General features: G+C 46.0%; 1 protein-coding gene across 7 annotated transcripts in view; it reads right to left on the bottom strand.

Moving 5' to 3' along the window:
* The window catches only part of Trit1 (tRNA isopentenyltransferase 1), a 45,423-nt gene extending 39,741 nt beyond the window's left edge, over positions 1–5,682 (bottom strand). For 5 of the 7 annotated variants that reach the window (XR_005504486.2, XR_010066422.1, XM_039110307.2 and 2 more), the window contains exons 1-2: positions 5,411–5,682; positions 3,502–4,292 (exon numbers count right to left, since the gene is read on the bottom strand). Coding sequence is in view for 5 of the 7 variants with exons in the window: in XM_039110307.2 (XP_038966235.1) it covers positions 3,502–3,675 (174 nt within the window). In the remaining 2 variants the exon portion in view is untranslated. Of the gene's footprint in view, positions 1–3,501; positions 4,399–5,410 lie in introns of those variants that run through there. The other 2 variants (XM_063287985.1, NM_001108676.1) reach the window with 2 other exon arrangements.
* Between the last annotated feature and the right edge of the window lie 10,253 nt (positions 5,683–15,935).

The raw sequence follows: 15,935 nt of genomic DNA, 5'->3' as shown, positions 1-15,935 counted from the left end.
CTCATGAGTAACTGGTCAAAGAGCTGACAATAATAGACTGTTAACTGCCCAGCTCTGAACAAGACATCTGTATCAACCCCCACAAGGCTGGGCTGGGGGTGGGGCAGAAGGACAGTTAGAAGAGACATGGCAGGGTCCAGTAGCTAAGAGCACTGGCTGTTCTTTCAGAGGATCCAAGTTCAATTCCCAGCACCCACATGGTGACTCACAACCATCTGTAACCGGTCTGATTCCCTCTTCTGGCTTCTACAGTCACTGCATACTTGTGGTGTGCAGATATACATGCAGGCAAAACACTCACACACATAAAAGAAGGAAGGGAGGGAGGGAGGGAGGGGAATATGGTGAGGTGAGGTCAGCAACTGATGGGTGCTGGGTTGTGGCCACTGCTAAGCTGCCCATCCATCCTCATGCAGGCAGTGCTAATTGGACCCAGTAGGCGTGAATGTGGGAGGTCAGTGCTGGAAGGACCAGAGTCTGTCCTTCTCAAAACAGATTCTGACTCTCAAAACCAGACAAAATGGCGAGCAGCACCTAAGCAATGACACCCAAGGTTATCCTCTGGCCTCTACCCAACATGTCCACACGTCCACAGGCACCTGCACGTACACAAGCACACAAACACAAGATGTGCTCTTTGAGACTACAAGTATGGCTAAATGGTTGCATAACTGTCCTAGCATGCCCTCAGTTTGATCCTTAGCACCAAGAGAAAAAAACAAAAGGTAGCAAATTTAATGAAATCTTCTGTAAAACATGAAAGCTTTACCACACTGTCAGCACTATACAAGTTAGAGTGTCCTAGTGTCCTCCTCTATGACAAGGAACACTAATTTACCTTACACATAGCTATGAGGAAAACCCATTCCTGAGATTACAGTACCCACTATAGAGAACACCCAACCCTAGTTACCTGAACCAGTTTAATTACTTAAAAAGTCACGTAGGCTAAAATGATTTGCCAGCATAATGACTCATACCTATAATCCCAGCACTCCAGAGGCTGAGGCAGGTGGACTGCTACAAATCTGAAGCCTGTCTGGGCTATAGAGTAGGATCCTATCTCAAGAAAATAACAAAACAAAACAAAACAAACAAGATTACTTCAAATGTGAGTTTGACAGGGACCAGGTTTGCTCTATGAGGAATGATATCTGAGAAAGGTCTGAGCAAGGATGTGAAGCAAGCTGAGTTTAAGCAAGAGCAGGAGGACCAATCCAAAATGATCACATGTTCAGCACTCCTCAGATATCTACCAACACACTTCCCCTTGGATGCCCAGCAAGATCTTCCTGACTTGGAGTTTGGCCATTCTTCCAGGCCCCCAACTCTGAATCCTGCACCACACTTAGCTTCTTCTTTCTGCCACAACCAGAACATCTTCACTAAGCCTCACCAGCCCAGAATTATAGAACACAAGGACTGGAATGGACACTGTTAGTACAGCAACGCCTTATGAAAGCCCTGGGCAAGCGGCCTCCAAAGTCTCAGGGCAAGTGGCTATAATTACACCACACTGGAATTACATCATTTGCTTCTCCCAACCATTATGCACACTGCTTACAAATCCACGTTCCTAGCACACTGCTCTTATCCTGAATTCAGTTCCTGATCCAGAAGACTCTCTGAGACTTCCCTATTGAAGTCTCCTGACTGTCCCACACACATTCTTCACCATTCTAAGTCTGTCTTCGTGTTCCTTCCTACTGCATGCCTTTCCGTTCTTACTTTTTAACACTCCACCTTGTTTCACTTTGGTTTTCTGAGACCAGGTCTCCCTGTGTAGTCCTGGCTGACCTGGAACTTCCTATGTATACCAGGTTGACCTCCAGGACATGGCAGTTCTCTGGCCTCGGCCTCCAAAAGGATCGAGGATCACAGCGTATGCCACCTTGCCCAGCTTCAGGCTCTTCTCTTTTAAAATTCATATTGACCTGTTTGTTTTTTCAGTTTGTGTGTGTGTGTGTGTGTGTGTGTGTGTGTGAGTGGAGAGGCCATTGAGGTCAGTGTCAGGGTCTCCCCAGCCTCAGTATGTCTTTAGAGACTTTCCATGACCTTCACTGACTTCTCCCTTCTCAAGAATGCTATAGCATTTAATATCATGAAATCCAGCCCTTGTAGTCTCTTCTGAACCTGCCCACCTGCACAAGCTCTATAAATAGCTCTGTTCACTTATTAGCTCTGCCGTACATCAAGTTTAGCCAGACTAGCATTCCCCAATAGGAGTAGTCTTATCTGAGCGCACGTGCGCATGCACAGACACCCCCCCTACACACACACACACACAGCCACCATAGTTTTCACTGTCACCATATTTTTTTAACACTTGTCATAAGTTGTACTAAGTGCTTGACGTATCACATTTTATTTAATGATCACAAGGTTGAGGTAGTCATCCTAGTTTACCAGAGAAACAAAGGTATCTTTGTTCAAGTAGCATAAGTTGGGGGAAAAAAAAATCAGGCTGAGATTCAAGTTAAACTCTACCCCCTCAGCTGGCACAAAGCAGGCCGCACACACCCATTTGTTGCGGCATCTTACCTTTTAGTATACGCTGATGGTCTTACCATGGAAAAATAAATTACGAGGGTAGAAACCATGTCAGGAGCCTTACGAGGTAAAGTCGGGTAAAGAACTAACCTTTCAGGTTAACTGCCCCTTAGTTTAAGGTTCAGCACCTTTGAACATGCCTAACAGCTGTTGTGACCCTTCTCACATTCGCTCAAAAATGTCACCTACTGTCTAGCACGAATGCTCCTATGTCACTTCTGAGAGTCCTACCTCAAGGAGGACAAAAGGATTAAAAAACAAAAATATAACAAATGAACAAACAAAAACAAAAACCCCTCAGCTTCAGCCAATATTTACCACAATGACTGAGCTTCTGAGCCGCCTCCATGCTCTCCACTGTCACACTCCAATGTCTCACTTACTAAACACTTCTGCCTTGTGACTGTGAGGCAAATGACACTTCTTCCACTTTACAAATAAAATTTTCAAATACAGGGTACTGCTGATCTGAAGTCACGCGGTCAATGGCTGCCTCTGACTGCTCTAGTGCCCAAGAAGACACTCACAGGTGGCATCTGACTTAACTTGGTCTCACTGGGCTAGAATTAAAATTATGGCCAATTTTTGGAATAATTTACATTTATTGAAATTCACCGGATGTCAACCATATACATTCCAATATCTCTCCTCCATTTATCTGCAATGTGCCCACGCACAAGGTCGCTTCATCTCCCCAACCCCCAACATTTTTATCCATAAATGAAACTGTTGGTACTATCTACGAAAGAGTAATGGCCTGAGAAGTTACTCAAGTGATCACAGGACACATGGACATTGTCTGCTACTGGATGGGTACCTCGCAGGTGTGGGTTTCTTTCATCTGGATCCCCATATGCCTCGGGGTTCACCCACTAAAAGGTGTCCACGAGTCCAGGGCCCGCACGCGACCTCCAGGGTTCCCAGGCCTCGGGGTCAAGCACGCTGCCTTACCTGCATGGAGTCGGCGCTGACGATCTCGCCGCCGAGCCGCTGGCCTAATTGAAGAGCCAGAGTGGACTTGCCAGTGCCAGTAGCCCCGAGAATCACTACAAGTGGCAGTGTTCGTGGCAGGCCTCGGAATCCAGAGCTCACAGGAACCGCTCGTGCTGCAGCCGCAGCCGCCATCTTGAAGGCATCTGAGCATGCGCCGAAGCAGCTGTCCCCATGGCAACAGTCAGTGCGCCGGCGCGGATCTCCGGCTCGAACGGGGGTTGGGAGGGGAGGTGCAGAGGAGGAGGAAGCTGCGGGACAAAGGTACCAAGCTTGGGAGGACCGTGACGTAAGTGCCTTCGACTAGCTGAGATTAGCCCAATGACTTGCTTTCTCAAAGGAGAGATGGCAGCCCATCTAAAATATTTCTGTTACATTGCGTCCAAGCACCCAATTCTTTTTCCTCATAGCATTAATTCAAAGATAAAACTGTATAACTGGCGTCTGGTTTATTGTCTGAGTTCTACCACAGGTTGCTAGTTTCACAAAGACAAGAGGCGCACATTCTGACTAGGTCAATAGTTTATCTCCTTTCCCTGGCACAGGGACCCAATAATGATTAAATGGACAGAAAAACGACTTGCCTGTTTAGCGTTGGCTCTAGTAAGCTCAGAGAGTGGCATTCTTCAAAATCAGGTCTATCCAATTCTCAGTCAAGGGCACGGCTCTAATGTTTTAATTCCACGGTCATTTAGACACAATTAGAAAGCAGAACAAAACTCTCCATTGGCATAAAGCAGTCAAGAGATAGGCTAAAAGCAGAACAACAAGCAAGTGAACAAACAACCCAAAAACTAGAAGAAGGAGTGGGAGAAAAAAAAAAAAAAAACGGATAAAGCAGATACAAGTGAGGGAAAGAAAAATCAGAATCAAAGAAGGCCAAAACTTAAGATTCCACACACCACTTTAAGAAATGGCTTTAGGGGTCCAGAGAGATGGCTTAGCAGGTAAAATTGCCCGCTGCCAGATCTCATGACCTGAGTTCAATCTCCAGGATCCGCATGGTGGAAGAAGAGAGCAGATGCTGACCTGACCTCTGTGTACGCATGCGCACACGCACCCACACGGCAATGACAACAGAAGTTCACACACACACACACACACACACACACACACACACACACACACACACACACACACTGAATTTAAAATTAAGAAAGAATGGTTGTGGAACCAGAAGAACCTAGATTCAAATTCCAGCTCTCAGGCTTATCAGCTAAGAGCTGATTAATTCGTATCAGAATTAATTCCATTAACATCATTTTTTTTTCTCTCTTTCTGAAGATTGAACCCAGGGCCCCCTGGGGGCTGAATATACACTACGGCACCGAGCATACCTCAGACCCATCCTTCACCTCTTAGCCTCAGCGATTTTATCTTTCAATTCTTCTGAGAGTTGCCATAAGGAGAAAGTGAAATAATGTCTGGAAAGTGCTTGCTTCCAATGCACTGGCACATAACAGCCACCATTTGTTGAACAGTTTGTGTTATTATAATTGTACAATCCCATCTGCCTGCCTAAATAAGCAAGAGCAAACGCCTAAAGGCAGAGAATCTTTCAATAACGTGTAGTAAAGATACTTAAATACCCCTTCTGCTAACCTCTATCTAGTTGGGCAGTTTAAGGGGTCTGAGGATGCAGGTTTAGTGGTAGAGCGGTTGCTTAGTAAGCATGAGGCTCTGGGTTCAGTCAGCACTTGGGATGGGGGCGGGGCATAAGCGCATTTTCTCTGACATTAGTTCTGTCTAGCTCCCAGGTAAAGCCAGGACTTCTCGTGTGAGAGTAGTTTGATATGTTTTGTAATGTGGGTGGTAGCATGATGCAGGGGGAGGGGTGCCTCAGCATGGGCCCGATTAGGCACACACCTACCTCGGTACCATCCATATGATGGGTCTAGCATAAAATGAAGTTTATTTGGGGGGTGTGAGAAGGGAGCGGAGGCAAAGAAATAAAAGGGACAGAGAAGGACAGAAAGAGGGAGGAAAAAGAAGGGAAGAGGCAGGCTGGGAACGTGTGGAGGGGCAGGGGTGGGGGGACAGAGAAAGAGGCCAGAGAGAGAGAGAGAGAGAGGGAGGGAGGGAAGGAGAGAGAGAGAGAGAGAGAGAGAGAGAGAGAGAGAGAGAGAGAGAGAGAGAGAAAGCCTGAACAGTCTTTTATAAGTGAGCCAGACTCATACCTTGTCGTTGCTGGGTAACTGTTGGGCGGAGCCTAGGAGAAAAGCTAACAGAGTCCCCAACACACCCAGAAATCCAGAGTATATCACTGGCCTACCCAGAATGACTGCCATTATATTTTTCTTCACTTCAATCTCCTTAGGCTAAATGGCCACTCTCTCAGATCTAGGCTAAACCATGTAGCTACGTATATTGTTTGGGAGGACTCCCGTTCCTAGTCCTCGGTTCCTAAGATCTCCTTTACTCAGTGCAGGCTATTTTGATGGAAAGCCTTGTTCTCTCTAATTTGTGGTACCCGCCTGGGGCTGAGTTTAAAATGGAGATGTGTGGCCACATATCCGGCAGACACTTTCACATGATGGTTGTTAACTGTAGAGCCTTTGCCTGGAGACTTTCAGAGGGTATGGTTACCATGGCAACCACCAGAAAGATGGCAGGCTGGAGGAATGAGGTACATAAAAGAGAAAGGGGAGGCTGATTTCATGATGACAGTCTGACGATGACAGACTATGCTCACTCACAGATAGGCTCGCACTATCCAAGTCATGACCAGGTGATTGTTACTAGAGAAAGAGAGAAACAGGAGGGAGGAATTTACCACCAAGAGACCAGAAGAGGTAGAGGCTCGTTACCAAGGCAACTGGAGAGAAAGGAATGAAAAAAAAAAAAATAGGGCTTCACCACAGCAGCAGAAAATTGCTTCTAGCCAAGCAACACAGGGCTGTTACTATAGTAACAAGGAGAACAGGGATCCTGTAGACCGTGGGGAGAATTATCACTGAAATGCTGAGCTGCAAAGACTCCTAAATCAGAATGGAACCTGTGGTCCAAAACAAACGAGGAGACGGAAGGATCCTGCCGAAAGAAAATAAGGGCATCTTAAACCGCCCCCTCCTTGGTTTGTAGCTCTACTACAGTGGTCTTCTGACCTCTGAATTATACTAAAAGCAGTTCCTGAAAGATATCCTGTAATTCAGAATTCTAATCAGAGGCATCGTGTTGGAGGGAAAGCCAGGGAGTGCGTATGACCAGGAGATAAGTACGTCTGAAACAACAACAGAAGCCTTCCGACAGATTGCAGGGTAATAAGGAAATAAAAAGAAAGCACACGGGGGGGGGGGGGGAGGGTGTCCCAGGTATTGAGCTTGACCCCTCTCTTTCATGAGAGCAGGTGGGAAGGAACTCACTCCATTTTGAAAAGGTGCTCCAGAGAAAAAAATATGTATGTCGCTTAGAGTGTACGTACATACCCCAGGAAGAAGGCTGTTTCAGAAGCCCACCTCTAACATACTTCATGCATCGTGCTCAGACTGTTGCAAACAAAGAAATCCTGGAGGGTTTTTGTTTGTTCATTTGTTTGTGTGGTGCTGGAGAAAAAACCCTGGGGGCGGGGATGACCATGTTTTCTAGGGAGGTACTCCACTACCAAACTAAACCCTCTGCCAAGAAATCCTATTTTTGGTTGTTTATTTCAGAAGCAGATTCTCCTTATTTAGCCCAGGATGGTCCAGAACTCAACATCCTCCTAGCTCTGCCTCCCAAATACTAGCATCAGCAGCATGAGCACCATAAGAGGCTTTTGGGCATTTTCGTTTTAAATTGGGGGTGGCAATAGACCCAGTCTATAGTCCCAGCATTCGGAAATCTGAGACAGAAGGATTATCACCAGTTTGAGGCCAGCCTGGACTACATAGCAGGTACCAAGCCAGCCATGTTTGCATAGTAAGACATGGTCTGAGCACCCATCCCTATCTTCCCCCTAAAAAGAGAAATCTTAGTTTCCAAGATAGGTTGAATGTGGAAGAGTACATTAAACGTTTAGGAATTAGATTCTAGGAACACCAGGTTACTTGAAAGGTAGTGATTCCCTCTTACCTTTCTGAAATCCCAAGGATAACCAACTAATTTTCACGATGTGTGTGTTTTCCTGGAGAAAGCAAGTAAGTCTGACTCTCCGTGTACCTTCCGCATCATCTTTAAAAACAAAGAATGGGGGGGCTGGGGATTTAGCTTAGTGGTAGAGCGCTTACCTAGGAAGCGCAAGGCCCTGGGTTTGGTCCCCAGCTCCGGAAAAAAAAAAACAAAACAAAGAATGGTACTCGGGATTCGGTGGGCATGCAGAAATAGCAGAAAGAAGAAAAGCGGGGTAGAGAAAGAAAACGATCTGTGAGTACTCATTATGTTATCTCCAGTTCTCCTATAGATTAGAAGTGTGTGTTGCATGAAACACGTGTGTGCAAGTGTACATAAATAAGTGTGGAGGACAGAGGTTGACATAAGGTGTCTTCCTTAGTCACCCTCAAACTTTTTTTAAAGGAACCCCAGGAATCCTCTGCCTCTGTTGAGTTACAGGCACATGCCACTGTACCCAGCTTTTTATGTGGATTCTGGGGACCTGATCCCAGGTCCTCATGTTTGCACAGCGAACACCTCCTGACCAAACCATCTCCCATCCCCTAAATAATCTATTTATTTGGGGAAGGGGGAGAGATAAGAAGGCAAGAGATGAAGCCATTAGAGTAGAGGGTTCATCTAAAGCAGACCATGTAGAAGACAGACATTTCAGATGAATTCTGGAAGAGACTGTGGTGTTCAGAGCAGAGAAATGACCAGGCCATGGGAAATGTGAATTGTTGGTCTTCAAGGTGAGAGAGCAGGCTCAAGGCAAACACACTGGGCATAGTGGCACAGGCCTGTAATGTCAGCACTTGGAAGGCAAAGACAGAGGCAGAGGCAGGCAGATCTCTGTGAGTTCAATGCCAGCCTGGTCTACAGGGTAAGTTCAGGCTAGCCAGAAATACATATGAGACTGTCTTAGGGTTTTACTGCTGTGAACAGACACCATGACCAAAGCAACTCTTTTTTTTTTTTTTTTTTTTTGTTCTTTTTTTTTTCGGAGCTGGGGACCGAACCCAGGGCCTTGTGCTTCCTAGGCAAGCGCTCTAACACTGAGCTAAATCCCCAACCCCCCCCAAAGCAACTCTTAAAATGACAACATTTAATTGTGACTGGCTTACAAGTTCAGAAGCTCAGTCCATTGTCTCCAAGGTGGGAGAATGGCAGTGTCCAGGCAGGAATAGAGCAGGAGGAGCTGAGAGTTCTACATTTTTCTCCGAAGGCCATTAGGAGAAGACTGGCTCCCATGTGGTTAGGAGGAGGGTCTCATTGCCCAGCCCCACAGTGACACATTTCCTCCAACAAGGCCACACCTACTCCCACAAGGCCATACCTCCTAATAGTGCCACGCCCTGGACCAAACATATCCAGACCACCACAGAGACTCTGTCTCAAACCAAAGGTGGGGGTGGGAGGGCATTAGCTTTTTAGTACAATCTAAGATACCCTTCAGTGTAATTCAATCTTATATACCCCAAAGAAAAAGTATTTCCTGTGGGAAATATTTCATAATAAACTTAGTACCGAAATTTGCATTTAATTTCTAGAGTTCCCATAACAAATTACCATAAACTGGGTGACTTGAAATGAGAGAAATTGGGGCTGGGGATTTAGCTCAGTGGTAGAGCGCTTACCTAGGAAGCACAAGGCCCTGGGTTCGGTCCCCAGCTCCGAAAAAAAGAACCAAAAAAAAAAAAAAAAAGAAATGAGAGAAATTAATTTTCTTATGGTTCTAGAGGCCAAACATCTAAAGTCAAGCTATCGGAAGACCCCTTGTGTCTCAGTGGGGAAGGATATATAGTTTGTCTCTTTTTGCTTTCTGTAGTTGCCAGCAACCCTTCATGCTCCTTGGTTTATGGCCATATAACCCTAATTTCTGTCTTTTTCACATTAGCTGTTTCCCCTCTTTGTATCTGTCTGAATTGCTTTCTCCTTAAGACAGAAATGAAGCAGAATCACTCCAATTCAGTTACTTCCGAGTCTTAACTTGAGGACACCTGCAAAGTTGGACACCTTTATTTCTAAAGAAGGTAACACAGGTTCAGTCTGGTCCAGATGGGTGGAGTACTCACAGTCGTTAGATTGTTTTCTGAGTGTTGTTTGCACTAGGGATGGGCCTGTTGAAATTTGGGATGCCATAATTGCTCAAAATAAACAAAAGGAAGAAGAGAGTAGTACTCCCTTTGTTTTTGAGTACGTGTTCCACCAAGTGGAGTCTTGAGTTTGCTCCAGAGCATACCAGAATATCCTCAGAGACAGCCTGTCAGCCCTGTAGGAAATCTGTACAATCAGGGTGGTAGAGAGTCAGGAAGTACAGACCATCAGAAAGACTTTACCACTCTAAGCTCATAGGTGTTTCAAACTCTCTCTCCTTGTCACTCCTCTTTCTGTCACCCTTTCTCTTGGGTGACATTCTAGGCAGCACACATCTTTATGTCTTTGTGAGTTTCAAACCTGTGTCTTCTATTGAAATCCTTTAAAATTTCATACTATGCCTTATTTTTTCATTGTGCGTGCATGCATGTGGGTATGTGCTATGGTGTGTGTGAGGAAGGCTGAGGACAGCTTTCAAGAAAAGTTGGTTATCTCCTACCACGTGGATCCAAGGGCCTGAACTCAGTCCTCAGGTCTGGCAGTAAGCGCCACTTCACTATTGAAATCTTTTTTTTTTTTTTTTTTTTTTTTAATCTTTTGAGTCTTGATCTTCTTTCTATGTAGCCCTGGCTGGTCTCAAATTCATGACAACCTAACTGACTTGGCCTGCTAAATATTAGGTCAGACCCCTCCAAAAATTGTATTTTCCTATTTTCAGCTTTCTGCTGGGAGCTTCATTTCGGGTGTCCCCATCATCTCAGTCTTATTGTTCTCCAAACCACAGTCAGTTTTCAGTTTCTTCCCTTGACTTCCCTATCCCCCACCCCGTGTGTGTGTGTGTGTGTGTGTGTGTGTGTGTGTGTGTGTGTGTGTTATGCCAGAGCTCAGTGTGTGTGTGTGTGTGTGTGTGTGTGTGTGTGTGTGTATACATTCTTCTCTCCTTTAGCGTTTTCTCTCTCTCTCTCTCTCTCTCTCTCCCTGTCCCCACCCCCACCCCCCAGTGTGTATGTGTGTGGACGGCTTAGGACAGAGCTGAGAACTTGATGCTCATTAGACTCCTATTGAGCTACATCCCCGGCTTTGACTTCCCTTTCAAAGACTTTCAAGTGGATGTTTGCTTCCAACAGGATCCCCTCAGAGACCTAATGTGACTCTAATTTGTCAAAATGAGAGTGCTGAGCTGGTAAACGGTACCAGACTGCTCCTCTAAACCTAGATCTAGTGCAAACTTCCCAACTGCTTCTTGATCCTCCCTCGTCCCAGAACATGCTCCTCTCCGAGTACATTTAAACACCCACTACCCGTGCAAGGACGTTATGTGGGGGGATAACCACTGGGATCCCTTTCTCCTTCTGAGTCTGCCGGCCTTATCTGTGACCCTATGAATAGACTCTTGAACAGTGTGCCTGGCCAGTCTTATGTCAACTTGACATCTGAGAGGAAGGAACCTCAAATGAGGAAATGCTCCTGTAAGCCTGGGCTATAGGCACGCATATAGAGCATTTTCTTATTTAGTGTTTAACAAGGAAGGGCCCGGCCCACTGTGGGTAGGACCACGGCTGGGCCAATGGTCCTGGGTTCTATAAGAAAACAGGGTGAGCAAACTATGCTGAGCAAGCCAGTAAGCAGCACTCCTCTGTGGTCTCTGCAACTGCTTCTGCCTCCAGGCTGCTGCTGGGTCTAGAGTTCCTGCCTTGGCTTCCACTCAGGGACTGTGACTCAGGAGATATGGAAGCCAAATTAACCCTTCCCTCCCCAAGTCGCTTTTGATCATAGTGTTTCGTCACAGTCATAGCAACTCTAAGACAAACTTCCAGAAGGGAGAAAACAGAGCCTGCTGCACCCACCCATTGCTGCTACCTCATGGCAGAGGAGAGCCTAACTGCCCGGACCAATGCTCCACTATGAATCATCTCCAGTAGCTTGCTTGCCTGTTAGCAGTACACATTCAGGATCCGACACTAACCTTCTGTGGGTGGGGAGACACACAAAGGTTTGAGAACCATTTTTTGAGCCAGGCCTGATGAGGCAGGCCTGGAATCCTAGCTTCACAGGAGGCTAAAGCAGGAGAATGATTCGCAGATTTGAGACCTGCCTGAACAACTTGGATGGATCTATCTTGAAATAAAAGTTTTAAAGAAGAGTTGGCCAGATGGCTATCTCACACACACACACACACACACACACACACACACACACACACACACACACCTTTAATCCCAACACTCAGGAAGCAGAGGCAGGCAGATCTGGCAGAGTTTGAGGCTAACCTGGTCTACAGAGAGAAGTTACAAGACAGTCAGGGATTCAAAAAGAAATCTTGTCTCCAAAAAAAAGAAAGAGAGTACCAGGCACGGCTGATCACCCACCTGTAATCCTAGCACCTTGGGAGGCTGATGCAGGAGGATCGCTGCAAATAAAATTTGATCTGATAGTTCCAGGCTAGCCCAGGTTACTGAGTGAGACCTTGCCTCAAATGGATTAAGAGTCCAGATAGATGGGGCTGGGGATTTAGCTCAGTGGTAGAGCGCTTACCTAGGAAGCGCAAGGCCCTGGGTTCGGTCCCCAGCTCCGAAAAAAAAAAAAAAAAAAAAGAGTCCAGATAGAATAAATGAATGGAGTCAGTTTGCTATGTGGGTTGAAGGCACCAAATGCTCTATGAGGGTACCATGGAGGGTATAAAACAGGCTTCTGGACATAGAGCTTCTGCCTTCTGAGGGCGCTGGATGCTGGGGGCCAGTCAGAGGCACAGGCCTTTGCTATCGCCTTTTTCCTCAGCCTATATCACTCACTCACGTTGGCACTCCTTGAGCGATGGTTCACCACCACTCAAGTGAGGCAAACTGCACTAGTGTGGGCAAACTCAGTTATGAAATCTTCAGGTGTGAGGAGGTTAGGGTGCAGGGTGTGTGTGTGTGTGTGTGTGTGTGTGTGTGTGTGTGTGTACGCACACGCGAGTTACATTAGAGACTGTGTAGAGGCCAGCGGTCAGTTTCCCTCAGACACCGTCCACAGGGTCTCTCCCTGGGACCTGGGTCTTGAGGATTAGGCTAGGCTGTTTGGCCCTCCGCCTGTCTCCACCTCCCCCACTGGGATTACAAGCCACCACGAATGGCCTTTTGCTTTTAAATGGGTTCTAAAGATTGAGGCTCAGATCCCCACACTTGTGTGGTATGTGCTTTACCCACTGAGTCATCTTCCCATTCCTTGCTGGAAAGATTTCTCATTTTGCCCGTTCCTCTACCCATTGCCTTTCATATTGACTAATCTGGCCTAGTGAAGGTGGTGCTCACTTTTCATCCTAGCCCTCAGGAGGCAGAGGCTGGCAGATCCCTGAGTTCCAGTCCAGCCTGGTCTACAGAGTTACTTCCAGAACAGCCGGGGCTACATAGAGAGACCCTGACTCAAGGAGGTGGGGAAGAGACCAATTTGTTCTCTAAGTGTGGCCTGATTAAAAAAAAAAAAAACTTAACATGTATGAATGTTTTGCTTGTATATATGTATGTATGTATGTATGTATGTATGTATGTATGTATGTATTTATGTATGTATGTGCACGATATGCATGCATGCCTGATGCCTGTAGAGGTCAGGAGAGTCCCCTGGGACTGGACTTACAGACATTGTGGGCTGTCATGTGGTGCTGGAAATATAATTCTGGTCCTCTGGAAGAGCAGCCAGTGCTCTTAACCTCTTGAGCCATCATCTCTCCAGTCCACTCAATTAGCTCGTTTATATGGCTTCGACAATACCAACCATTTACTGAATAGCTACCATTCTTCACAACAACCTAATTAGAAAGATACTATTATTCTTACTTTTTTCAAATTTTAATAGTTAGGAAAATTGGAGCCAGGCAACGTCAGTAACTTGCCAAAAGTCATACAGCTGGAAAACTGCAGGGCCAAGGTTTGGAATTGAGGTCCATCCGTAGGGACTGAGTGGCCTCTTAACTATACTTTCCCCATCAAGTTTAAAGACAATCCAGTATTTGCCAGGCTCCTACTAGACCCTATTAGGCCCCTGGCGCTGGGCCTAATCATTTAATAGCACACCTGATTAAAGACTTTAAGAACATATTTACATTTCCTTGCCAAGAGAATGGTAACATTAATACAGTTGATCCCTTTGGCAGAGTAGTTCTAAATAAACAGACATTAACAAAAGGCTGCCCACTGGGTTTGCAGTAGCAAGGACCATGGTAAGGGAACTTTAAACTGACAGTTTGGATACTTTGCTCGCTCCTACCTAGTCACTCAATCCTCAGTGGTTTCTAGTTATCTTATCCATAGAAGGAAACCTCTCCAGCACTCCTGATCCCGTTCCGCTTCTAATGCCAATGTTCCGGAACACGGTTTGCACCTTTGACCAATTCAAATCAAATAAGATAGTCTATCACGTCTCAATCCCTCCCACACACACCCCCATAACTGCTAGTTGGAGCAGGAGTTAAGCTTTCCCCTTAGCCTGGTATTGCTGTCTAAAGAGGATGACCCACTTCCTATGTCGAGTGCAGCTTTTCCACGGCCCCTCGATGCATACATACCAAGATGGGTGTGTAGCCCTGTAGGTATCCCGTTCAGAGGCAAATCTAATTTGTAGGAACCACTCTCTGAAATCCAGGAATAAACTCTTGGTTATTTTCAGACAAAGACAGAGGTAGGAGTTTGTAGAAAGAACTAGGAGGGAGCTTAAAATACTTCACATTCCAGAAACTCCCTCCCTTCCCCCAAGGAGGAGGCCTTATTCCCACTCCTTTCTCGGCCAATTTGACTCAGAGCTAGCAGCTGGTAGTGTGTGTGAGTTTAGATATTGACTTTGCTGCCTCGGAACGCTCCACTTTGCTTTCCAGGAAAAGGGGCAGTCACTGCCCACTGCTCTCCAGGTTACTGTAAAGACAGAGATCTGCAAAAAAGCTAGCTTCAACAACTTTCCCCTGGGCCCTCATCATTCTACCAGTGTCAAGGTGTGGTGGTGGTGGTGGTGGTCGTGTCATCCTACAAATCAGTCTCTTGACAAATGGCCTCCGAGTAGCATTTAACTCAAAGGTTTCAGGTCCTGGGTGCTAGTCCAAAATGAATAAAAAAGTCATTGGGAGTTTTAATTTTGTCTTTTCTTGTGTGCATTAGTTGCTTTGCCTGCATGAATATCTGAGAGGATGCCCGGTCCCCTGGAACTGGACAGTTGTGGGCTGCCCTATTGTTGCTGGGAACTGAACCCAGGTCCTCTGGAAGAGGACCTTCTGAGCCATCTCTCCAGTCCCAGAGAGTTTTAAGAAAAGCAGTCTTTGCCAGGTGTGAGTGCATAAGCCTGTAACCCCAGCACTCACAGATGGAGGGTGTCAGGAGTTTAAGGTCTTACTTAACTATACCGTGAATTCAAGACCAGCCTGGGCAATCGAGATCTTGTTTCAAAACAACAACAACAACAACAACAACAACAACAACAACAACAGTATCTTGGGGTTGGAGAGATGGCTCGATGGTTAAGAGCACTGGCTGCAGGCTGGAGAGATGGCTCAGTGGTTAAGAGCACCAACTGCTCTTCCAGAGGTTCTGAGTTCAATTCCCAGCAACAACATGGTGGCTCACAACCATCTGTAAAGAAATCCGATGCCCTCTTCTGGTGTGTCTGAAGACAGCTACAGTGTACTTATATATAATAAATGAATAAATCTTAAAAAATAAATAAATAAATAAATAAATAAAAAGAGTGCTCTTTTTCCAGAGGACCTGCAATCGGTTCCCAGTACTACATGGCCGCTCACAACTGTCTTGTGACTCCAGGCCCAGGGTGTCTGAAGCTGTCTGTGGCTTCTGTGGGCCCAGACACACATGTGGTATAAACCATACATGCAGACAAATATTCATACCTATAAAATAGAAACAATACATCCTTAAAAGTTAAAAAGAAAGAAAAGTTTTATGGTATGTCTTCTTAGGTTCTAGGTGTGTGGCACGAAGGCCCAGGGAGAGGCAGCCGGAGGGAAAGTTTATTTGATAAGAGATCAGGCTTGTGATTTTCCTCTATGACTTTGGGCAAGAAAACATACTGAGCCCTGGTGCCATACAGCAGCTACTGCTTGCTTACCAGGCTGAGGTAAAGATCACCTTGGCAAGCTGAGGAGTTAGAAGCTTTTTTGTTTGTGTTTGATGCGGCCTAGGGTTGAACTCAGAGATTTGCACATTCGAGGCAAGTGCTCCACTACTGGGCTAAGTCCCAAGGCCCAA

Source organism: Rattus norvegicus, chromosome 5 (genome assembly GCF_036323735.1).
Source record: "Rattus norvegicus strain BN/NHsdMcwi chromosome 5, GRCr8, whole genome shotgun sequence".
NCBI lineage: Eukaryota > Metazoa > Chordata > Mammalia > Rodentia > Muridae > Rattus > Rattus norvegicus.
The sequence above is the reverse complement of the archived record's forward strand: the minus strand, read 5'-3'. Positions and strand labels throughout refer to the sequence as shown.